Source organism: Bos grunniens, chromosome 14, assembly GCF_055505025.1.
Source record: "Bos grunniens cultivar Pamir isolate PY7600 chromosome 14, Bosgru_T2T1.0, whole genome shotgun sequence".
In the NCBI taxonomy this organism is placed as follows: Eukaryota; Metazoa; Chordata; class Mammalia; order Artiodactyla; family Bovidae; genus Bos; species Bos grunniens.
This window is the reverse complement of record NC_141178.1, coordinates 80,231,158-80,256,157: the sequence shown is the minus strand read 5'-3', so window position 1 is coordinate 80,256,157 and position 25,000 is coordinate 80,231,158. Positions and strand designations below refer to the sequence as shown.

General features: G+C 51.1%; 1 protein-coding gene across 8 annotated transcripts in view; it reads left to right on the top strand.

The window, feature by feature from the left end:
* TRAPPC9 (trafficking protein particle complex subunit 9) overlaps positions 1–25,000 on the top strand; it is a 406,815-nt gene that overhangs the window by 126,012 nt on the left and 255,803 nt on the right. For all 8 annotated transcript variants that reach the window (XM_086337447.1, XM_086337441.1, XM_086337440.1 and 5 more), the window contains one exon: positions 17,320–17,444. In XM_086337447.1, coding sequence (XP_086193573.1) covers positions 17,320–17,444 — 125 coding nt within the window. The remainder of the gene's footprint in view (positions 1–17,319; positions 17,445–25,000) is intronic.

The following is a 25,000-nucleotide window of genomic DNA, read 5'->3' as shown; positions in this document are numbered from 1 at the left end:
TTAGTGGAATATAGGAATCACTGCGTTTTTTTTTCCAAGTATAACTGCTGTGATCCCTTAGACATATAATTAGCTGTGATTATAAAGTTCTCCTTCAAAGTCTGGTGATTTCTATAAAGAGATGGAGTGTGGAGAAAATGGAGCTTATTTTTGTCATAACATGAGGACTAGCTGATTAGGGGTAAGACTGGGTAGATTAATTGTGTCAGTTTATGAAGCATGGGGGCATCATGGGGTGTATCTGCTCAGGCTGCCAGAGAGAGCACCACAGCCGGCGTGGCTGCCGCACGCACTTGTCTCCTCGCGGTGCTGGGGGTCGGGGTCCAGGGGCCAGCGTGGCCAGGCTCTGTGAGAGCCTCCTTCCTGGCTTGCAGATGGTGCCTCCTCACCGTGTCCTTCCTTGGCAGAGAGTGAGCGAGCCCGGTGTCTCTTCCCCTGCCCACAGGGATGCCAGTTTTCTCAGACTAAGGCCCCACCCTGTGGCTCATTCGCCTTTCATCACCTCCTCAGGCCCAGCTTCAATTTTAGTCACACTGGAGGTTGGGGCTTCAACACATGGATTTGGGGGCCACTGCCAGTCCAAGGGTGGTGTTGGAGACAGTCACTGGATCCCGTTGCTAGCACTTAGGAACTATGTGACTTTGACTTCTCTCTCCTCAGCCTCCTAACTTATGAGATGACAGTAATCCCCCATTTGTGCAGTTGCTGGAGGATGTTCCCTTCACCTGGAATGTGGTGAGGGGTCAACAAGTGTTAGTTATATCATACCCCCTCTCCCCGCTTATGGGTTTACAGTATTACAAGGCACGTAACCACCTCTCATTAGGGACAGACACTCCACCGGGCTCTTGGAAAGCAGAGATGAATTCGTGATGGCCTGCCCCCTGGACAGCAGTAACAACGGCCGCCTGATGCAAAGAGCCGACTCACTGAAAAAGACCCCAGTGCTGGGAAAGATTAAGGGCAGGAAGAGAAGGGGCGACAGAGGATGAGATGGTTGTATGGCGTCACTAACTCAGTGGACGTGAGTTTGAGCAAACTCTGGGAGATAGTGAAGGACAGGGGAGCCTGGCGTGCTGCAGTCCATGGGGTTCCAAGAGTCAGACACATCTTAGCAACTGACCAACAACACACTAAGTCCGTGACACATTCATGACGTGTTCTCTCCTGCACTCTCTGGAGTATACCTATTAAAATTTTAAAATGTTAATGAAGATTGAAAAGTAAGTTTACTGTTGGACACACAAAAAACGGAAAATACCATGTAGATTTAACAATTCACAAGGACTTAAAAATGTCGGGTGAAATGGATACTTTCTCTCTGTAAATGACTTTATGCCGCTGGACTGCATCTTTCTGTAAGTAGACAGAGACTTCTTTTCCCCAAGAAGGGAGTTTGGCAGAGTCAGTGGTGCCCAGCACCTATCCTGGGAAGGCTTGATGAGCTGTCATCCCCAGGGGTGTGTCCAGGCAAGTGGATGTCCAGCTGAGGCCCTTGGATGTGAGAGCTGAGGGAGCGCACGGTGACCGTGCTGCTGCTCACTTGGGTGGGGTGCCCCTGGGAGCGAGAGAGCACAGACCCTTCGGGTGGAAACCAAAGCTGCTTCCGTTTTGGTGGCTCTTTGACTTTATGTGCTCAGCCTTTAGCTACAGAATTCTGGAGGACTGCCTCTGCCCTCCTAAGCTGAAAGTAAAGTTGCAGCTTGGGATTTATAGTCTGAAAATACCTTCTTCTCACTTTTAAAATAAAACCAAGTGGAAGAGAACTGGAGTTAGGATCACCCACTGGTCCCTCGGCGTAAGGCTGTCTGGTTTCCGGTCGGTTAGGTGAAGCACAGGTGTGCACTGGAGCATGGCTGTCACCAACGAGATGCCCTCTTTATTTATTTTTGTACTGATGTGTATTTATTTTTGTGATGCAGCATCATGGTTTATGGGCATTTATATTAACAGTAGAACAGAATTAGAATATAGTTTTTATTGTGTGTTAAAGTAATCTACTTTTACACAAATTTGTGTTAACGTATCTAGTGGTCTGGCAAATACAGTATTTGAAGTGAGATGCCCTCTCCATGGTCTCCCCAGGTGGCACAGTGATAAAGAATCTGCCTGCTAATGCAGGAGATGCAGGAGATGTGGGCTCAGTCCCTGGGTAAGGAAGATCCCCTGGAGGAGGAAATGGCAACCCACTCCAGTACTCTTGCCTGGAGAATCCCATGGGCAGAGGAGCCTGGGAGATGCCCCACAGGCGGTGCTTGGTCTGGCAGTTTCAGAACCTCTAGCTGGGGTTCTGGATTGGCTTTTCAGGCAGGCTCTCACATTAGCTGTGGTTTCTAAATCTATATGCCGTTTCATAAACTTGCAGAGGGACTTCCCCGCTGTCCAGTGGCTGAGACTCCAAGCTCCCAGTGCAGGAGGCCCAGGTTTGATCCCTGGTCAGAGAACTAGATCCCACATGCTGCAAAACGAAAGATGCTGCATGCTGCAACTAAGACCTGGAGCAGCCAAATAAACAAATATTTTAAAAACAACAAAAACCTGCAGCAGTAAATGCAGCTGCCATGCAGAGCAGGACACGGGACCCAGTGTGGGCTGTAGACACGTGGCAGAGAATTAATATTTGTTGACCATTGTTAGATATTGCATGTCAGATCTGGACCAGCCACTTTATTTGCATTATTTCTATTTAGTCTTCCCAACACCTCTATAAAGTAGATGATTCCATTTTGTTTAAAAAAAAAACAAGTGGGAGGATTGTTCTCCATTAGAGGAGGTGGAAGAGATCTAACACTCTGATGCTATCTATGTGCAATTCTTAATTGTGTCCTGGATTAAAAATAGACTCTGAAGACGTTTTTGGGCCTCAGCATTCTGGCCGAGGTGAGAGAGAAGCCCTGATCTTGGCACTTGTTCTGTGCAGCCGAGAAAGACGGCACCCCCTGCCCCGCTAGTCTCGACAATGCCCCTCAGGGAGGAGGCCTGGCTGACTTGGTCTCTCTGGGCACTGAACTGCTGCCTTCAGGGAGGGTGAGCTGGGTAGAGTTAGTGCGTCCAATCTCAGTGTGTACTGTGGCTTGTCTGCTGGGTCCCTGGGCCTCCACAGAGGCCCTCTCCTGTGTGCGTGATGGTCTAAATTAGTGTTCTTTGGGGAGAAGACAGCAGAAAACTCTTATTCTGCCAGGATAGTGAAACCACTCTCTGCAAGAGCAAGTTTAAACTGTCTTCAGTGATTGCTGTGGCGGACATAGGGTTGATCCTGGTATTCTGAAACTGTGTGTTAATGTAGAATCAAGTTAACGATCCGTTCTGTGGTAATCTAATTCTAGCACCTGACTCTGCTGCTGAATGCGGATTCTCACGTGGAAGAGGTAACTGATGTAAGGTGACAGAGATGAAGTAAAAACCCGTGGTCTAGAATTTAAATAAAAGGTAGCAGGAAGAAATGATGGGGTGTGTAAAGATCATCCATCTGCCATGTCTACTCCAAGGCCTAGACACCCAGCAGCTCAGCCGCAGTGGGCCTCCTGACGCCCGCGTCCCGGTGTTGAGAGAAGCCTGGGCTTCCTGGAGAAGTGGCCCCATCCGGGGCTGGGGCAGGAAGTGTCTGTGGTGAGGTGGTCTGGGAATATCCTGCGGAGCCTGCAGCAGGGAAGCTGTCAGAGCAAAGGTGCTAAAGAGGACCCGACGTGAAGGGGCTGCTGCCGGCAGTCCAGGCTTCCGCGGGCTGATGGCTGCACTTCAGTCAGGGCTTCTGAGTGCTTCCGGAGAGGGTCTCCCGCCTCAGAGTGATGGGGAGAGCGATGTCGTCCTGAAAGTGACAGGTAATGAGCACGTGTTCCGCCTCTCCGTTCAAACGTACGGTCGGACGGCCTGAGAGTTGATGACGGCAGTCTCTTCACAGAAGCATTCCAGCCAGCGCTTGAGAAGGGCGGGTAGAATTAGAAGCCCGCCACTTTGCAGTTCCTAACCAATTTTGGGTCGAGACCATGAGCATCCTCACAGCAAAATAAGAGACAGGCAGGCGTTATGTTCCTCCTGATGGGAGAACACACGCCGCCTGTGAGTTCGTGTCGCCCCACATCACACCTGAGACTGGCGGGCACTCCCGGCTCTCCCTGCCGATTCACGAGAACTCGGCCGACAGAGAAAACCTGAGGCTCCTCCGGTTCAGACGATGGTCAGCTCTGCAGGCAGCCTGGTTCCGTCAGCACGTCGATGCGAGGAAAGAAGGGGAGGCAGTCCTGGAGAGGGGCGCTGGGGACACGGCTGTCGGCAGGTCGTTCTGAGCCTGCCGCGCTGTTTCCCTGGTGTCTGTCCCTCCTCCGTCTGCCTGCTGAGCCCCACTTCTCCTGCCCGCCTCACGGCCCGCGTGTCCCTATGGCACCTCCAGATGCTGCCGCGGCTTCTCCCACACTGTGTCCCTTCACGTCTCTCTACTCCCAGCGCCCAGCGCAGGGCCCGCCTCAGGGAAGATCCCAGAAACGACTTCGCTGAGGAGATGAAAGGCATGCTGTGGACCCTGCGTTCAGGGAGGCGGGTGTGGCCTGGCAGGGCGGCCAGGCGCTGGGACGGCCTGACTCGGGGTGAGCCCGGCGGGTGGGTGGGACTGGAGGCTCAGGACAAGGAGGGGGTTTAGGTCGGGATGGTAGGTTCGGCGGCTGTGGAAGGCCTGAAACTCAGGGAACTAGCTCAGACTCTGTTGGCGAGTCCCTGAAAGTTCTCTGAGCAAAGGCTGGTGTGATGGAGACTGGGAAGAACGTGGGTGGGTGGCTTGGTGCCGAGAGTCTCCTGGTGCAGCAGGTGGCAGGTGTGAGGGCTCAAGGGTGCAGCACGTAGATGTGAAGCAAGAGAGTGCAGCGGGTGGGCGGGCGGCAGGGAAGGATTTGTCTCTACCTAGCGTGTCCGACAGTCACTGGGGGCCTGGGGTGTTTGCAGCATGGGGTTGAGGAGCTGGCCCAGCATTTGGTGAGCTGTTAGAATTTGTTCTTGCCTGAAATGTATAGTTTGTTAAGCTAAGACAAAATCTGCCTATGGTGTAAGTTCGAATCATTTCAGTTCTTTGTACAGAGTTGGAGATTTGGGTTAAAAAAAAGAAGGCATGTTTACCTTCAGCATTTCATTACGTTTGCATCTTCACAGTTTGAAGATTCGGCCTCTGACCGTTGCTGGGGAGTGGTTTTCTTTGCAGCCCTTGTATGGAACCCTGTGTGTTCCCATCCTTAAGCTGTCCCTCCCCGAGGACTGTACCTGAGACCTGGTGGCATCGAGCCCGCCTGCCCTGGTCTGCCGCTCTCCGCAAAAGCAGATACTCGTTCTGGGAAGATGCAGTCTCACTTTTTAAAGACCACTTTTAAAGTCATCTTGAATTACCCAGAAATCAAATATCAGTTGTAATCTTAATACCAAGAGATTTCTTGTTTTCTTAATTCCTAGATGCCTGAGGCTTTCATAAAGGTGTGATTTTCTTTTTACTTTTTTAGAAGATGTTCTTAACTTGGATTTTTTCTGAGGCCACAGAGTATGGAGGCTGGAAGCTGTACTGTGTCTCTCCCCTATTCCCCCTCACCTGCCCCCCGCCTACCCCGTCTCCCCTTCCCCACGTGAGAGCATGTGATGGAGGTGCTGGCTGCTCTCCCTAAAACCCCAGGAAGGAGCTGGACGGTGGCCTCAGAGCCTGGGCTCTGTGCCCGCAGCCTCTGGTCCCCGGGGCCACTCCGGCTCCCTGCTGCCACAGTCGTCTGCATTTCTGGTCTCGCTCACTACAGCGCCCCCAGACTGAGACGGGGCCAGGGCCATCTTTGTCTGTAATTCTAAAGTCTGCTCCCGGCCTGGAGGTCTCCTCCCTCTTGCTTCTCCGCTTCGCTCTCCGTCCGTTCCATGTGCTGCCTCTTCCCTTCTGTCTTGACCTTCACAGAGCAGAGTTGCTTGGAGCTCTATCCAGTGTCCTCTCCTTCCTTTCCAAGTGTGCTCTCTTGCCTCTGCTCAGATGGCTTTAGTGACCATCAACCCCACCCCACTGCACCGCCAGACCTCTTCTCTGCACTCCTGGTCTGACTGTGGGCTCCGAGGGCTCTGTTTCTGGGGGAGATGGGGCGGGTGAGGCCAGGGGGAGGCTTGCTTGGCAGTTGCCATTCCCCTCCCCCAGCCGTGGGGGTTTGCACCCCTGCCCTGCACTCTACTCTGTGCTGTTCCCCCGCAGACGAAGGCCTTGATCCCGTGGGGACAGGGGAGGGGCTGCTGTGGGGCAGTGGCTCTGGCCCCCTCCCCCCCAGCCCCAGTGGGTGTCCTCAGGTCCTTGCCCTGGTGGAAGATCATACGTGGTGTGCATGGCAGCCCTGGGGGCTTCCTGCTCCCCTCGCCCATGCCAGGCCTTCGCAGGCACTTGCAGTGTCCCGCTGAACCTGTGAACTGGTGGCCCGCAGAGGCACCTGTGCTGGGATCCTGCTTTTCTCTGGAGGTGCCTGCCCACAGATTTCAGGTTAGTTTTCTCTAGCACTTCATTTCTCTCATCAGTTCAGGACAAGTCAATTTCCAGCTTGTCAAGTGTCTTCTTGTCTTCAGGATGGAAGCGATGTTCCCCACCCCCCCCGCCCCAAGCTCTCAACATCTCCAAGCTGTAATCAGAAGCCCACACCCTTTCAATCAGGTCTCCAGTGATTTTCAGGTTGTGTTGGTCATTTGTCAGACTACACGCTGTTTTTGTTGTGTGTTCATCAGGTTCTCTGCTTTTGTTCTCAAGGAAAAGGTTAACAGTGCAGCGGATAGCTGGCCCCTTGTTATGTTCAGCTGGTGTTGCCCACCAGCCTTCTGACTCATAAGCCGTCATCTCACAGCTCGATGGCTCAGCCGAGGGAAAGGTCAGGCTGCTTCTGCTTCCTGGAGCTCCGGGGGCACCTCTGAGCGAGACAGAGAGCTGGGCTCTTGCCCCCGCCGTCTCATAACCTGGGGGTCCCCTGGTCCTCTGGTCCCTGTGAGCCCGCAAGAGGGACAGCTGACTCAGGTCTGAACTCAGGTTGGAAAATAACTCTCTGAACCACCAGGAGAGGATGAAATCCAGGTGTTTGTCATTCATCAGCAACAGGTGATCCTCCTGCGGGCACTGGGGCTGAGGTCTTCTGGAACATTTGCTCACATGACCACCATGGTGGTGGTGGTGATTCTCAGGAGACAGATTGGGTGTTCAGGAAAGGTGATTGAAGAGGATTTTTCCCCTTGAAAGATGAAAGAGGTGACCTCTGTGGATCCCTGCAGGCTGGCATGCTGTGAGCTCGCGACTGCACCAAGGCTTGTCAGTTCTGTGTTCTCAGTCTCTTCAGCTCATCTCTCCACGCCCACCATCAGCGCTCTGCTTCAGGCTCTGGTCACTGATCATCTGGACCTTGTTGGGAGCCTTCTGAGTGGTCTCCCAGCAGCTCACTCTGCCCTCTCTTCGCTGTTGTCCATGGTTTCCCTGCAGTCCTTTCTCCGAGTGGAACCTGTCCACGTCCCACTCCTGTCCCGCACCTTCCAAGGGCCCTCACCTCCAGGACGGTGGGCGTGGTCCTGCCCTGGATGCCTGTTTGGTCTCCTTGCCCACCTATCTCTTCTCCATCATTCGGTTTGTTTGCCAGAAACACTGAATTACTTATGTTTCTGACTTGCCATGTCTTCTTAGGCCTACTACCTTTAGTGTAGACCAGAGAGGGAGTCTGGAGAAAGCAATGGCACCCCACTCCAATACTCTTGCCAGGAAAATCCCATGGACGGAAGAGCCTGGTAGGCTGTAGTCCATGGGGTCGCGAAGAGTCAGACACAACTGAGTGACTTCGCTTTCACTTTTCACTTTCATGCATTGGAGAAGGAAATGGCAACCCACTCCAGTGTTCTTGCCTGGAGAATCCCAGGGATGGGGGAGCCTGGTGGGCTGCTGTCTATGGGGTCACACAGAGTCGGACGCGACTGAAGTGACTTAGCAGCAGTAGCAACAGAGAGGGGGTCAAACCCTGTTGCATGTTGGAATCAGCTGGGGATCTTTAAAAGCTCTGCCTGGCTCGTGCTCTGCTGCTGCTGCTGCTGCTGCTGCTGCTGCTAAGTCACTTCAATCATGTCCGACTCTGTGCAACCCCATAGATGGCAGCCCACCAGGCTCCCCCATGCCTGGGATTTTCCAGGCAAGAGTACTGGAGTGGATTGCCATTGCCTTCTCCGGCTCCTGCTCTAGACCTCATGATTTCATAGGCATAGAGTGTGACCTGGGCCTCAGGATGTTGTAAAGTGTCCCAAATGGTTCATGTAAACATCCAAGTTTGGGAACCATTTACAGAGACTCTCTTTCTTCCAGAAAAACTTACTCATTCTCCAGGTCAAGTGTTGTGTTCCCCCTCTCAATTTTTGGAAGAGTCTGAGGCGGATTGGTGTTAATTTTTTAAATGTTTGGTAGAATTCATCTGTCAAACCATTTTAATTATCTGCTTTAGTTTTTGAGGGAATCGTGTGTGTGTATGTGTATATATATATGTATATATATATAAGGGACTCATAAGTACTTGAATGGGAGTGGATATTATGGAATGTTTGACATTATAGAAGTGTAACAAAGTACTAGCATTCTGTTCTAATCAGAATACTAGTAATACATGGATCACAGGGAATAACAGGATGAGGTGGTTGGATGGCATCACCGACTTAGTGGACATGAGTTTGAGCAAGCTCCGGGAGATGGTGATGGGCAGGGAAGCCTGGCGTGCTGTAGTCCATGGGGTTGCAGAGAATCAGACACAACTGAGAGACTGAACTGTTCTAATTAAGTAACAAGACTTAACTTCTTTCTTGGTTTTTATAATGCAGTGTGTAGTTGAGTAAAGTAAGCAATTATGGCGTGTATTTTCCCCTCCACAAGTATTTCTGGAGTGTCTGTTCCATGCACAGGCACACCTTGGAGACACTGTGGATTCAGTTCCAGACAACCGCAAAAAGTGAACACTGCATACGGTGGGTCACAGGGTTGTTTGTGTCTCGGTTCTTATAAAAGTTATGTGTATACTGTGTTCTGTTCAGTGTGCAGTAGCATTGTGTCTGAGAAAATAATGCACATGACTTAGTTAAAGATGCTTTGTTGCTAAAAAATGCCAAAACAGCTATAATAGTAACATCAAATATCACTGATCAAAGATATAATAACAGATATAGCATAATAATATTGAAAAAGTTGGAAATACCGTGAGGAATACCGAAATGCAAGACAGACATGAAGTGAGAAAATGCTGCTGGAAAAATGTTCCCAGCAGGGTTTCCACAAACCTTGAGTTTGTAAAAAGTGCAGTCTCTGTGAAGTGCAGTAGACCGAGGTGTGTCTGTGCTCTGCTGCTCTCGGGATGGTCCTGAGATGTAAAACGAGATGTAGCCCCTGCCCACAAGGAGTCTCGCATCCCGGGCAGTGCTGTCTGTCAGAAGTCTGTGCCGGGGGAACTCCAGGAGGGTGACCAGGGGTCATGTGTGGCTTTGGTCGGCTGTGATGGGGACAGTGCGTCTAAAGATCCCAAGTGTTATTTGATTTTAATCACTTTGTTAATCACTCTGTTAAGACTGCACAGGTCTGATGAGAGAGACAGGCGGTTTCACATGTAAATGAAAAATTGCAGCTTTGCTAAGTGCTGGACAGGAGAGGTACCTGCTGCTATGACAGGAAGGGGGGCAAGACTTGTCTGCAGAGGTGATGATGGAGGCAAAACTCACAGGATGAGCAGGACCTGAGGGCATGAGAGGAGGAGGGCTGGGAAAATAGTTTTTCATGCATGTGTAAAAACTGTGGCAGAAAGCAAGTTTTGGGAACTTAATTTTTGAAAAGCGTGTGTGTGTGTGGTGAGAGAGAGAATTCTTACAGCTGTTCCACAAGAGAATTTGTATTAACAACCGATTTATTGGTGAGAAAAGGTTGCAGGGGATGATGCTAGGGTGAACCTTTCCTTTTGATAATTCCTAAAACTAATGTTCTGACTTGAAGCCGTCAGCTTTGTGATTTCTGTGGTGTGGCTAACTCTTTAATGAAGAAATAATGACTTTCCCGATCTTCCAGGGTTGTGCGGTGCTTGAGGACTGCTGTGAAGAGGGCTCAGACATTCAGGCTGTAATTTGAATTTCTTGTTTTTAAAAGAACAAGCATGTGTCATTATTTGGCCTGGGACTACTGCTCTCTCTTTATCATCTTGTGGAAAAGGCATTCTATTTCCAAATTGGCAGTACTCTGGTTTGGTTTTTTCTGAATCTTATCCTAAAATAACATGCCAATTGAGCTATTTCTGAGGCTTTCTTCAGAGAATTGATGTTCATTTATTCGTGTTTCTAAGTAGGAATGGAATAATACATGTAAACAAGGTATGAAAGATGTGTTAGACCAGAGCAAAAACGTGAGTGCAGTGCTTATGAGCACTGTTGAGAGCACTGCTGTTGATCAGTTATCAGTGTTGATCTTTGCCGAGGCTGGGGGCAGGGGCTTGGCAGGGCCTGGGCTCTGCCGTTGTGTCCAGTGCTCCTTGAGGCGATTGGTTCCGGACAGAGAAAGAAGGCTGAGCGCTGAAGAACTGATGCTTTCGAACTGTGGTGCTAGAGAAGTCTCTTGAGAGGCCCTTGGACTGCAAGGAGATCCAACCAGTCCATCCTAAAGGAAATCAGTCCTGGGTGTTCATTGGAAGGACTGACGCTGAAGCTGAAACTCCAGTACTTTGGTCACCTGATGCGAAGAGCTGACTCATTAAAAATACCCTAATACTGGGAAATTTGAAGGCAGGAGGAGAAGGGGGCAACAGAGGATGAGATGGTTGGATGGCATCACTGACTTGATGGACGTGAGTTTGAGCACACTCTGGGAGACGGTAAAGGACAGGGAAGCTGGGCGTGCTGCAGTCCATGGGGTCCCAAAGAGTCAGACACAATTTAGTGACTGAACAAGAGAAAGAGAACACACCTGGAATTTGAACACGTCCTCATGTGTCTTAACATTTTTTTTTATTGAAGTCTAGTTGATTTACAGTGTTAATTTCTGCTATACAGCAAAGTGATTCAGTTATACATATATATTCATATTCTTTTCCGTCATGGTTTATCATGGGATATTGATGATAGTTCCCTATGCTATACAGCATGCCCACTAGTCTCTCCATCCTTCACTTCTTTGAAGATTTCCTTTTTTTTTTTATTTTTAAACTTTACAGTATTGTATTGTTTTGCCATATATCAACATGAATCCGCCACAGGTATACACGTGTTCCCCATCCTGAACTCTCCTCCCTCCTCCCTCCCCGTACCATCCCTCTGAGTCGTCCCAGTGCACCAGCCCCAAGCATCCAGTATCATTCATCGAACTTGGACTGGCAACTCGTTTCATATATGATATTATTCATGTTTCAATGCCCTTCTCCCAAATCATCCCACCCTCTCCCTCTGCCACAGAGTCCACAAGACTGTTATATACAGCAGTGTCTCTTTTGCTGTCTCGTATACAGGGTTATTGTTACCATCTTTCTAAATTCCATATATATGCGTTAGTACACCGTATTGGTGTTTTTCTTTCTGGCTTGCTTCACTCTGTATAATAGGCTCCAGTTTCATCCACCTCATTAGAACTGATTCAAATGTATTCTTTTTAATGGCTGAGTAATGCTCCATTGTGTATAGGTGGCACTTTCAGGCTCCCATTTCAGAGCTCCATTACCAGGGGTGACTGGTGTCCTTATCTTTGAATAGGCGTCATCTGCTGTGGTATCACCTGATTCTTTTCCCCCTTAACCATCTTTAGAAGGGGAGAAACTCAGTAATGTCCTGAAGCTAACAGGACTGTCCAGTGGTTTAAAAGTCCACTGAAGTTCATTTCCTGTGTGGCCTGTGACTCAAATGGTGTCACTTTTCAGCAAAGGCAAGCATCGTCTTCAATGGGCTTCCAAACGTGATCTCCTAGGAAACTGGCTCTTGCAGCATGTCAGACACCTGGTCTGCCGTGAAGAGGTGTGGATTCGTGCTTCACCTTGGAGGTGACAGCCAGTCGTTGCAGTGAGGGTGCACCTCGTATCCACTGCACTGTGGATCTGTACCTGTGTTTCTTTTCTTACCTGGGACCCTGGAAGCAGGTCTTGCTCCTGGATTTCAGGGCTGCAGCTTCAAAGGACTTTGTGTGATGCCGCCTCGTTCACAGCAGACGCTGAGAGGTGGGGTGACTATGCTGAGAATAGGCTGACTTGACTCCAGCCCAGCGTTCAGATGTCTATGCACACATGTCCTTTATTACATGTTCACCGTCTCAGTCAGTGTTCAGACATCTATGTGCACATGCAATCTATTACATGTTCACTGTCTCAGTTGCTCTGCTTGTTTTACGACCGTCAGAACTCCCCTGATTGTATACTTGAAGTGTCTGCAGGTTATGATACGTTAGTCGTGTCTCAGTAACTATGTTAAGATGAGATGCTCTGGCACTGGGTGAGGGCACCTGGAATGAGAGCCTGTGGAGGAAGGAGAGGCCGTTGGTGGGCCGAGAGCAGTGAGCGCCGACGGGGCCCCGCGGGAGGGGCGCCACCCCCTGCTCTAGAGAGGCAGAAGGCCAGCGCCATCAGAGGCGTGGGCGTGGGCCGACGGCTGTTGCCTTGTGGACAGTATAGAAAGGCCACTGTTTCTACATGAATTATTTTTCTTCCTAAGCATTTCCCAAAGTTTCTGAATGAATGAACACACCACTTTCTCTGTGAAGACTGAGGCCGAGTGTTGCCTGATTCCTGAGCCAAATGTTTCTCCCGCTTCGGTTTTCCTGAGGATGTTTTATGATCACCAGATGGGCTTTTTGGCACCCATGGGCTTTATGAATAATTTAAAAAGCATCTTCAAAATACATTCCACCTGCAACAGCGTGCCCTGACAAGCTCCCACCAGGAGACGGCCATCTCCTTTGGCCTTTGTAGATGTATATTATCCTGCTTTAGTTTATTTTGCACACCTGGCATCAGTGAGAAAAATGTGCATTCAGCCTTTGGCATTAGTGTCTCTTTCAAAAGTATACAAAAATGGACACATTCCCTGAGCGGTCCTCCCCACCTCCCGCCGGAGACAGATGCTAAGCCACTGTGAGAGGCCTCCCAGGAGGTGCTGTGTAGGTTTTGGCCACAGAGCAGCCTGGCTGGGAGGTTTTCTGGAAGCTCACGGGAGGGTGGAAGTGTGCTGCTTGTCTGGCTGTGCTGGGTCTTCACGAATCCGACAGTCCTGACTTCTAGTTCTCGCCACACTGCTGATGAACTGCTAAGTTATTTATCTTCTCAGGCTCACCAGTCCCTCATCTACAGAGCCAATAAGATCATGCCCACCCCACCTCGTGGAGCGTGGGGAGCAGTCAGTGCCGTGTCTAAAGTACCCGGTGCCGCACTGAGACACAGGAGACACGCAGCCACCAGCCCCTCTTGGGGTAGCGTTTCTATCATGAGTGTGCTGTTTCTCCCCACCACACGCATCCCACTTCCAGCTGTCATCTCTCCCAGTTGTCACCATGCTTGGATACAGCCGGCTTCGAGAGACATGTTACTATTTTAGCATGTTAGACTGTATTTCTGAATTGCCCAGAGATGCTCTTAATAGAAAAATTGAGCACTATAAACAGTAACTCTGAAGTTCTCTCTAAACGCTCAGTTTGATTCACGATGATCTACCAGGCTCGTCCCATTCTTAAATACCCTCTGTCCTCATAAATCTGCCCAGCTCTGCGGCGGTCTTCCCACGAGGCTGCCTTCGTCTGTTAGTAACTTTTTTTGGTCTTGTCTTCCCATTAGTTGTCATTCCCGTCTGTTCTCTGTTCTATTTGTGGTAGCTTGGGTTGGCAGGAACACTGGCCGATAGCGGCTGAGCAGAGCTTCCTCTCTGTTTGCACCCGCCCGGCTGGGAGCGGCCCCTCCTTGCTCACCCAACTCCATCCAGCTTCTTGCTGCCCTCTCTTGCCTCCTCTCTGGCCCTGTCCCCACGCAGGCGAAGGGCTTCTCTGCCACCTTCCGGAGGGCCAGCTTCTGCCTCCCGTCCTAACTGCTGACCTCTGTCCCCATTTATCATTTATATGTCTCTTGTCTTTTCCATTCTTGATTGGATCAGGGGGCAGAATATTTTAGTCTATGAAGTCAGAGAGTAGCTTTCCTAGTGTATTTCTTCTGAGCTTGAAGATTACAGGTTTCTGAGGTTTCCCTGAGGTTTTGAGGTCTTTGTCAGAAAAGGAGGCAAATTTCAGGTCTAATTTTTAGCCTTTTTGGCTCAGGGCTGACATCTCAGAGCCCTTCAGTGCCACTTCTCACCAGTTCCCTTGCATTGGATCCCATTTTTGAATCAAGCACGCTGAGGTTGCAGGGTGCTGTGGCTTGCTCAGTCTCTGTGTGGTGGGAATGGTGGGTGCAGGAAGGCCCCAGCCTGTGTCCTGAGAGCCTGTGGCTTCGGGAAGAACCTCCCTGCCTGCCCTGCCCTTCCTAGATCAAGTCTCAGAAAGACTCTTCGAGACCCTGCCAGTGTCTCATGTCCGTCCTTTGGATCTGCTGCTGCTGATGAAAGGGCTCTGCCTCTCACCACGGCTGCATCAGGGCCACCCCCGGAACCACCTGGGGTGGAGAGGGAGCTGCTCTATGAGGAAGCACAAAACAGGCGCTCTGCTCAGGACATTGTCCGCTGCAGCACGGAGCCCTTGGACCCTGCAGAAAGGGCGTGTGCAGTGCGGTAACGGGTGTGAAACAAGGCAGACAAGAACCCCAGTCCTTTGGGAGCTAGCCGCCTGTGCATCACTAGTGATGGAAACTTTCCCAGTGAGGGGTGAGGTGTGCTGTACCCCAGGCTGCGTGTGGGGGAGCAAGGGGATGGCATTTAAATCCATTGGGCACCTCTCTTAACTCAGCAGGGACGACTGAGGTTGTCCCTTGGGGGCTCCCTGACAGGCCCCACTGGACCTAGTGTCTAGAGGCTCAAGAGTGTGGAGTTTGTGTTTTGCAAATGTCTGTGTTCATGATACTGCTACCATTCATAGCAGGCACTGTGGCGTAGTGGAGGGCTTTATAGATTATCCCCATGGTGCTGGGGGAAGGAGAAGAAGGAGAGAAAAAGCTCTTTCAAACCTCACGACTTTGGATTGACTTTTGCAAATGGGTCTTTGCACAGGGACACAGGACGAAACTTCAGTTAATGGAGAATCGAGTCGAGTACTGAATGTGACTTTGGGATGATGGAGTTTTCGTTGACCGTGGTGTGTAAACTGCTGAATTTGACCTGTGATTTTTTTCATTTACTAAATGTTCTGCTGTGGGTTTGTGACTTGCTGGAGCCTTTGCAGCTGCTGTGGGGGCATGGTAGTGAAATTGAGAAGAGCCTGGTCCTCAAGGAGTTTAGGTCATGTAAGGGATCTCGGGCATGCATATTGATTGTTGTAATAATCATAATAGCTATTTTTGTTGCACGTTCGCCAGGTCCCAGCCTCGTGACAGACGTTTCATGTTTTCTGGCCCATCCGAGTCCTCCAGGCCCTGCCTTGCAGCCAGTCTTCCTGGACACAGGGCCGTCTGGGGTTAGGGCAGTACTGGCATGCTGAGGAAGGAGCACCGTCCACCAGGGCAGCTGGGGACACATGATGACAAAGTGGGGTGTTAGGATCCACGGAGATGGTGGTCAGAGGCACACAGAGTGAGGAGGAGATGCAGGGCAGGGCACGGCCGACAGGGAACGTGTTTTGGCAGAAGAACCACCCAAGTCCGGCTGCACGTACGAATCTGGTGGAAGCTGGGTCTGGTCCTGGGGGCTGCGGTGTTTCCTTTCTGTGCTTCGCTCAGCATGTCGCCCTCTGGGGTCCCCACCCAGAGCTTCCAGGGCCCACTCCCCTCTGGAGCTGCAGGAAGTCCTTGTTTCCCCACCATGTCCAGGGAGTGTGAACGGCTCTCCTTGGACTGTCAGCCCCTCTATCCATTCTCCAGGAGCCGAAGGTGCCTTTGGGGAAGGCTGATGCCTGGATTGTGGACAGGAGCTCTTCCCGGTCTTGTTAGCCCTCCAGTACCTTGAAGAGATTTGAAAGCAGCTGTGTCCATGCCCTCTAGGGGTTCTCAGTGGCTGGGTTGGTATGACTGGTCTACCTGCTATGATCAGGAGGCTCTCCTGAAGTGCATTCGGTCCCTGTTGAGTCTGAGCTGCTTGTGGGGTTCGTGCTCCCCTGCTCGCTGGTTGGATGACACGTTGGTGCCTGGCTTGCTTGTCACTGAGTTTCGGTATACTGCTCTGCCGCTCTGTCGACTTTCTGTTGGGATCCTGAGCGATTCATGAACTGTTCTGCAGCCACTTCCTGAAATTGTGTCTTGGGTCTGCTTCTTCTCTGCTTAATACAAATCATTTAAAAACTAGCTTTTCATGGTGATGCTCCCAGCAAACGTTTCTTCACAACTGGCAGTCTGATTTAGAAGTGCCTCTAGTTGATAACTGAGTCAGTTTTTTGGGGGGCACAGAAGATACTTATCTGCACTGCTGTTAGTGTTTATGGTCTGGAAATGAGGGTGGGTGGCATTTTTCTTCAGCCTCGTGTGGCCATCGTGCTGTGCAGAGGGCCTTCGGGTAGCTCAGGGAGTCCGGGAGGGGCATGACCTGACTGACATTTCTGTGGACTGACTGCTGTGGGGGCACATGGACGGGCAACGTGATGGGCAGCCAAGGAGGCCTCCTCGGCTGTCCTGGAGGGAGGCGGTGGGACCCGGACTCAGGTGGTAGCCTTGAAGGCCGTTTCAGGAAGCACCTTGAGAGCTAACAAGACTTCCAGGAGGATGGGATGCAGGTGTGAGACCAAGGACTTGGTGGCGAGTCCTGGGTTAGGCTGACAGGTGATATCAGGGACTCGGAGAGACAGCCGGTGGTGGGTGCTCTACAGGGGTTCACACAATTCTGTGACCCAGTAGTGGCTCCTGGGACTGGGAGAGGAGGTGGCTTGCAGACTGAGTTAGGGGGCCGGGTGAATCCAGCCTCAGGAATGGAGGCTGCAGGAGCGGCTCATGCAGGCCGGTGATGGTGGGGGGCGTCGTCTAAGCACAGGCAGCCGGGCTGGGGCGGGCAGTGACGAGGGGCCGGGTGGTGGAAAGGCATCCAGCCCTTCTCAGAGGCGGCCTGTCCTCCGCTTTGATCTGTAGCGGCTTGTGACGCGTGCACGGCAGAGTCACCAGGTGGCTGGCCTTAACACGAGACGGAGAGGCAAGAACACACCGGAGCACTGCTCCAGATGCTAGTGATCTTTGAATAAAATCTCCTACATTAAAAAAAAGAAATCGAATCTACCTCCAACTCACGATTCTCTCTTCCTCTTTTCAGACGGCATCAGCGTGAGCGGCTTTCCGCTGTGCAGCCCCTTCCGCCAGGTGGTCAGGCCCCGGGTGGAGAGCAAGCCTGTGAACGCGGCTGAGGGCGGCCGGCCTGGGGAGCCGGGCCACGTGAAGGTGAGTCAGGCCCGGCAGCCCGCCGAGGCGCTCGGCGCTCCCGGCTTCTCCCGCGCTTTTTGGCAGCAAAGTTTGCGTGTTTTTCAGAAAGGAAAGAAAAGACGTGTTTGCCGACAGATGTGTGTTTGTGGGAAGCTGGTGTTTCTCCTTCCCCGTGAGGTTCGGGAGCCTCGAGGGCCTTGTTTGGTGCTGCTGCTGACGCGGGCTTCCTGAAGCTTCGAGAATGTGTGGGTTGAATGGAGGACTGTCCTGACGGAAGTAGGACATGGCCTGCCTTTTTCTTGTTTACTTGAAAACTGTATCTGTTGAGTCACTATTCTCAGTTCAGGTGTTTATCGCAGAAACGCTTCTTAATCCTGAGGCAGCTCTTTCCGCTCGTTGGTTTGTGGGCAACAAGGGAGGCAGAGGGAACACTCCTTACGGAGCAGGTGTTTGCACGAAGGCGCCGGGGGCAGAGACGAGCGGCCTCCTGAGTGCGGAGAGAGTCAGGGCCACGCGCGCGGCGTCATGCCGTCAGCGTCTGGGGGCGCGGTGCATGCGCCTGCGCAGGGAGAGCGTGTGGATCCCGGGCACCAGCGTCTCCGCGGCTATGACCCGGGTGCAGGCGCAGCGTCAGCCACAGTGATGTCAGGCAGGCCGCGTGCAGGCCCAGCCTCTCGGAGCGCTGCTCTCACTCTCCACGTCTAACAGGGGTGGTGCCTGGCTCAACCTGTCAGAGGAGCTTGGCCGCACTGGCCATGAGTCAGCGGGTCAACAGAACGTGAGCCACGGGGGCTGCTCCTGATGAAACGAGCCCACGCTGGAAGGGCCCCGAGGCCGCCTGCCCTGAAGCTGCGGCGAGTAGGGGGTGGGGACCACGCCCGCCTGGATGACAGTGGGTGCGTTTGTGGGTGAAGGGCTCAGGAGCTGGAATAGGGGGAGTCTCTCCACTCAGGGCCCTGCACGGAGGAGGAGGGAGGCTGATCCGGCCGGGGTCCCTTGTCACTTAGACCCTCGCTCAGAAGCTTGAGGGCTGTGCTCGGGCTCTCATGCCGGCCACATGCCCTGGGATATGGGAAGAAGATCCCAGCGGAGGGAGCAAAGGCACGGAGATCCACAGGCGCGGGAGGCATGGGACCAGGGGGCGTTGGGTGCTCTTGGTGGGCGGGGCTGTCGGCAGGGAGCCATGGAGGGGAAGCTGGAAGGGGCTTCCTCCCAGGGTCCCGGGTGTCTCTTCCCTGCTGTTTTGTGATGACTGCCGCAGTCTCCCTCCTCCCGGGTCAGGCCCCTCAGTGTCGTTCCATTTACCTCTGCGGTTGGCTGTGTGCCCCACTCACTTCCATCTGCCGTCGGTGGCGGCTGTGGCGTGATTGTCTTTTACCCACGTCACACACGTGGCTCTTCAAGCTGTCGGTGTGCTGACTCGCGGGAGCCTTCTTGATGAGAGGGGGCCTTCTTGATGAGAGGGAGCCGCCTGGCTTGTCCAAGGTCTGTGCTAGGCGCGGGGTGCGGTGAGTCCAAACTGTGGAATGTTGCACCTGTCCCCAGTGGTCCAGATGTGCCCCCATGAGGTTCGGCGGGGCAGAGGTGTCCGTGGGTATTCTGTGCTTCTGGGGCTGTCGTGCGGGGTCTCCTGGCACTGCTGAGCCTGTTGCATCCTCCTCCCCAAAGCAAGGACAGCTTTAATTGGGAACACGCTAAACGTGTAAAATCCTTGCTGAGGAACAGTGTAGTCATGGAAACAAGTCGTTCAGTGACAGCGGCTTCTGGGGAGCCCCTCTGGAAGTGGGAAGAGAGAACATGTGTTTCCTCAGACTCCCTCAGAGAGTCGCTCCCCGCTCAGCCACTCCATGCCCATCCACCAGCCCGAAGGATTCCTCGGATTGGAAGCAGATGGCGTGGAGTGGCTGCATGCGAGATGTCAGGTTGCTGTAAGCCAGACTTCTCAGCGTGGCCTCTCTGACCCTTGGCTGCTCCGTCTTCAGGGTAGCAGCTGGGTCCATGGGCAGCTCCCGGGGGAGCCAGTGATGCCAGCCTCTGCCCGGGCGGTGAGGGTCTGAGCTGAGGATGCTGGCACTCCCACCCCTGCCTGCAGGCCGCCCCCCGAAAACTGCCAAGCCCCAGTCCCCTCACCTGCAGCTGGGGAGAAAATCCTTTCTCATGAGGCTGTTAGTGAAGATCTGGTGAAACCACCCTTGGGCAGGTGTTTAATTAAAAGCAGTGCATAGGTTGGGGAGGAGGGACAGAACTGGGGGCTGCCTGGACGGGTGAGTCAAGGGGCCTGGTAAAGGTGTTTCCTGGTTACAGAGCGGGCGGAGCCAGGATGTGTCGCCCACCCTCCTGGACCCTGCCTGTCTGTGTCCTGCCGTGTGGATGTGCCGGTTTGGCCGTCGCCTCCTGCGCCTGTCTTGTCAAAAGGACAGGTTGTGACTGTGTCCACTAATACAGGCCTGTGAGCACAAAACTCAGAGGAACCTTCGAAATTAAGTAGTTAATCTTAAATCCAACAAGACTGTTCTCAGTAGCTGTTTAGGTTGTCTGTGAACAGAGAGCTTTACTTCTTCCTTTCCAGGCAAGATAGCATTCCTTTTCCTGCTTTATCGTACTAACCATGTGGGTGATTGTAGAGATAAACCATTCAGTCTTTCATCATTAAGTGTGATGTTAGCTGTAGCTTTTTCATACACACCCTTTATCATATTAAGGAAGTTCCCTACAACCATTGCAATAAACATGCAAAAAATTATAGCTAATAAACCAGTGAGGAAGATAGAAGTTGAATACAAAATAATATTTAATTAGTTCAAAAGAAGGAATAAAGAGAGGGCAAAGGAAGCAAAGGAAAATGGGACAGAAAACAAACAGCCCTTGAGCCACATCAGTAATAAACTTAACCACATCAGTAAGCAGATCGAAAGTAAGTGGTCTAAATACTCTAATTGTGGGTAGAGAGCATCAGATTGGATAAAAAACCAGGACCCACCTCCAGCTGTCTCCAAGTAATGAATTTTAAATATAAAGACAAAAATAGGTTGAAACTAAATGGCTGGAAAAAGATACCATTCTTACACCAATCTTGTGGCATTATGGGGAACAGAGAAAAGTAAACTTCAGAGCAAAGAATATTACCAAGGATAAAAGGTCTTTTCATTATGATGAAGGGCTCAATTTTTCAAGAAAGTTTAAGCCATAAATATTTATATACCTAATAACAGAGCTTCAAGATACAGGAGGCAAAAACTGATAGAATTGTAAGAAGAAATTAATCTAGAGCGTTCAATATCCTTCAATTATTGATAGAACAAGTAGACAGAAATGAGTAAAGATAGAGAAGATTTGAAGTATACCGTCAATCCGTTTGACCCAGCTGACATTTACAGAACACTCACCAGTTGAGTACAGAATATCTGTTCCCTCCGAGTGTACAGGGAACAGTTGCCAAAGCCCACCACACTGGGCTGCAATGGCTGGATTCTGTGTGCCAACTCTGCTAGGCCAAGGGGCCTGGTGGTTTGGTCAAACGTGAGTCTCGATGTGGCTGTAAAGGAATTTTGGAGATGTGACTAATATTTACAACCAGTTGATTTTAAATAAGAGATTATCCTTAATAGTATGAGTAGGGCCTCATCCAACCAGTTGAAATTGTTGTTGTTCAGCCGCTAAGTTGTGTCTGACTCTTTGTGACCCCATGGACTGCAGCACACCAGGCTGCTCTGACTTCCAGAGAAGGAATACTGCCTCAAGGCTTGACATAGTTCCTGAGTGAATTTGCAGCCTGCCCTGCACATCTCCAACTTGCCAGCCACCACAATCACAGTGGCCAGTTCCTTAAAGTAAACCTCTGTGTCCAGATGTACACACCAGAGCTGCCCACACCAGTGCCCCGTTGGTTTGTGGTTCTGTGTCTTCAGAGAGCCCTGACTGATACACAGGGGGCCACAGAGCAAATCTCAATAAATATACAAGGAGTCTCATTTTATAAATTATACCCTGACAGTAATAAAATTAAATTAGAAACCAGTAACAAAAAGTCTTCAAAAAGCCTTCAGACATTTGGAAACAAAATGACACACAAATAACCCATGGGCCAAAGAATAAATAAAAAGTTAGAAAGGGTTCTGAAATGAGTGAAAATGAAAGCACAACATATCATCTGTGAGAGGGCACTGAAGCAGTGTTTCTGGAGAAATTTATAGTACTTAATGCTTGTGGTGGAACAGAAGCCTGGCTTTCAGTCAGTAAGCCTCAGCCTCAACCAGAAGGAAGCAGAAAAATTGCGGAAGTTAAACCTAAAGTAGAAAAGGAAATAATAAAGACCCACAAACCCCCTACAGCCCAGTTTGTACTCACAGGTGAAAGCTGGGTGTGCTTTCCCCTGAGGTCAGCCACGTCGGCCACTTCCAGGTGGGCCCGCCGATTCTGCCCTGTTGGTGCTGGCTCTTTGATTAGAGGGTCTCTCTCAGTTCCTTTGCTTCCCTGGTGGCTCAGAGGTTAAAGCGTCTGCCTACAATGTGGGAGACCTGGGTTCGATCCCTGGGTTGGGAAGATTCCCCTGGAGAAGGAAATGGCAACCCACTCCAGTATTCTTGCCTGGAGAATCCCATAGACGGAGGAGCCTGGTAGGTAGCCTTTGATTCCTGGCACTGTCTCCAGTTCTCTTCCAGGGCCGAGTTCTGATGTCACCCTCTCTCCCAAGCCTTTCAAGGGTGCTGGTGCTCAGTTGCTGCCGAGTGGTGTCCGACTCTTTGGAACCCCATGGACTATAGCCTGCCAGGCTCCTCTGTCCATGGGATTTCCCAGGCCAGAATATCGGAGTGAGTAGCCATTCCCTTCTCCAAGGGATTTTCCCGACCCAGGGATTGAACCAGCATCTCCTGCTTGGCAGGCAGATTCTTCACCGCCGAGCCACCTGGGAAGCCACTGGCCCTGTGCTAATACCCCCGGGTTCCCTGTAACTGTGAGCTCCTTGTGGCCGTGCGTCCTTTGGGAGACCTTTCTGGATCCAGATATTTCAGAAAGCGAGGTCACATGTCCCCTCTCCATAGGAATCCTCTCTCTCCGTCAGTGAGGCAAAGCAGGGCAGTACGGTAAGTCTCTTCTCTCTTAGGGTAAAGTTGGAAATTCTTTAGAAGCCTGACAACATTCTGTCTTATATCCTGTGAAATATTTTATTTTACTTTAGCCTTTATAGTAAAGAACAATAGGATGTTCCTGAAGTTCTCATGTACTTTTATGTTTTAATAATGGTGTTTATAAATGGACTGACCAGAGAATCTGCTAAGAAAACTTAAGAGAAATGTATTCAAGAAAAAAACACAAAAAACCTATGTCATGCAACAGCATCTTTTCTTAATCAGTCTGTATTACGAGTGGAAATGGTCTCATGAGCCTTTTGGTGCCCGTGGGCAGCAGAGGATGGTTCTTGTTAGCCCAGAAAACAAAGTATGTTAAACCGTTTGTTCACGGATTGTTTATTAGTACACGCCCAAGGATGGCAAGCAGGCGCGGGCCCAGGCTGCAGACTATGTTGGCCAGAGAGGCTTGGCACGTGGCAGCAGAGAACTTTCAAACAGTGTTTACAGTTACTCCTCTTATGCAACTTCACAGTATTTGTGTGGGAATTACTGAACAGCCAAGAAAGATTAAACAACACGCCCAAGGTCAAGCAGTTTCAAAGTAGAAGCTAAAATTCAAACCCAGTTATGGCTAAATCCCAAAGCTTGTACTGCTCCCACAATATCGTGCCTCCTCTCTATGTATGCTTTGTAAGTTTCCAAACTTATTATGGGATACGAAACAGCCTCTATTGATTCAAGACATATTTATAGAGCAGTGAATATGAGCTTTCGCCTATCTGACCCTCACTTTTCAATCTGTAAAACGCAGATAATAAGCCTTCCTCCTGGGCTGTTGTAGGGAGGAAAGTGTCTGCTATTAGCCTGGTAGATAAGAAGAGCTTACAGAATGGCAAATCCAATCCAGTTCCAAATTATTTCTAATCTTTCCCAGGAACAGTTAAGGGAGGCAGTTTAAACTCGACAAAGTTTAACCATAAAAGTGTCAAAAAGAATCCTTTAATCTGCTCAACAATTTCAAAACTTAGTAAGAAACAGAGCAGAAGTGGAGAGGCCTCTGCTTGTGGAATTCTAAACAGATGTCATGGAGAGGGGCCAGAAGAGCGTGCCTCGAAGTCCATGAGATGGTGAAGGCCCTCGTCCACCAGGGAGACCCCTGTTGCTCTGAGCCCCCGTCACACTTCATCCCCTGTCTCCATCCAACAGGCCCCTGGCGAGGAACAGTTCAGTGCCAGGTTCGGAAAGCTGGGGCTCTAACGGAGCAGGACGATGTCCTGGAGTGTATCTTCTGTCAGAGGAGACGGCCGGTCAGCTTGTGAGACGTGCCGGGAGGTCGAGGAGGGAAGAGGACCCCCGGCCGTCTGTAGGAGACGCTCGCACACAGACTGTGTCCGATGGTTTTCTGCACTGAGGCGGGCAGGGCACGACTTAGAACATCACCAGCGGCTGCCAAAGTCCTGAACTATCTATGCGCCAAGTTTTTTCTTCCCATTGCTGCACGCTCTCTTATTAGTTCCTAATAAATCAGGAACTACGTTTGACCCCAGCAGGGCCTTCAGCACTGGATCCCGCACCGCGGCTGCTTCCGAATCACCTGGCGGCTTATTGGGACGCAGTGCCGAGCCCCCCTCAGGTTCTGACTCAGCAGGTCCTGGTCAGCACCCGGAGGGAGTTTCTAACATTCTCAGCTGCTGCTGCTGCTGGCGGTGGGGAGCACACTTTGAGGACCACTGCTGTAAGGCATGAGATGTTTTCAGTTTAGCTTTTTTTTTTTACCGCCTGCAGGACTGGACTGTAGGCAGTTGTGGACCTCTCTGATGTGCCTCGTGACCTGGGATTAGCTCACAGCCTGGCACATGGGAAGCTGGCTGATGTGAAGTCGCTGAGTCATGTCCGGCTCTTTGCGACCCCATGGACTGTAGCCTATCAGACTCCTCCATCCATGGGATTTTCCAGGCAAGAGTACTGAAGTGGGCTGCCATCTCCTTCTCCAGGGGATCTTCCCGACCCAGGGATCAAACCCACGTCTCTCCCTCGTTGTGCAGGCAGGTGCTTCACCGCCTGAGCCACCCGGGGAAGCTGGCTAAGGGGCTCACTTCCAAGTGCCTTGCGGACTGATTTGTAACACCTGGACTCCCGAAACGGCATTTTCACAGACATTTGTGGTGAAATCTTAACATAAAATACAATTAAAATTAAAGCTGGGCATCCACATGCTTATTTGGGGAAAGTCAAGGAACACCGGTCTAGGAATCCATAAACCCTGATGCAGCCCAGGCCCTTCTAGGGGATGAGACGGACCATGGTGGCACCTTGTGGGGTTCTTGGAAGCCCACCAGCCTGTGAGCTCCTGGTCGTCGTGAGAGAGCCTGATGGTTCACCGGCAGGACCCCCAAATTCCCAGGGAGACAGTGGAAGAAAAGGTGTACTTCCATTGTATTCTTGCCAAACAGGAAAGTTGAGTTAGATCGGCTTTTCAAAAGGACTGACAGAAAGCCAATG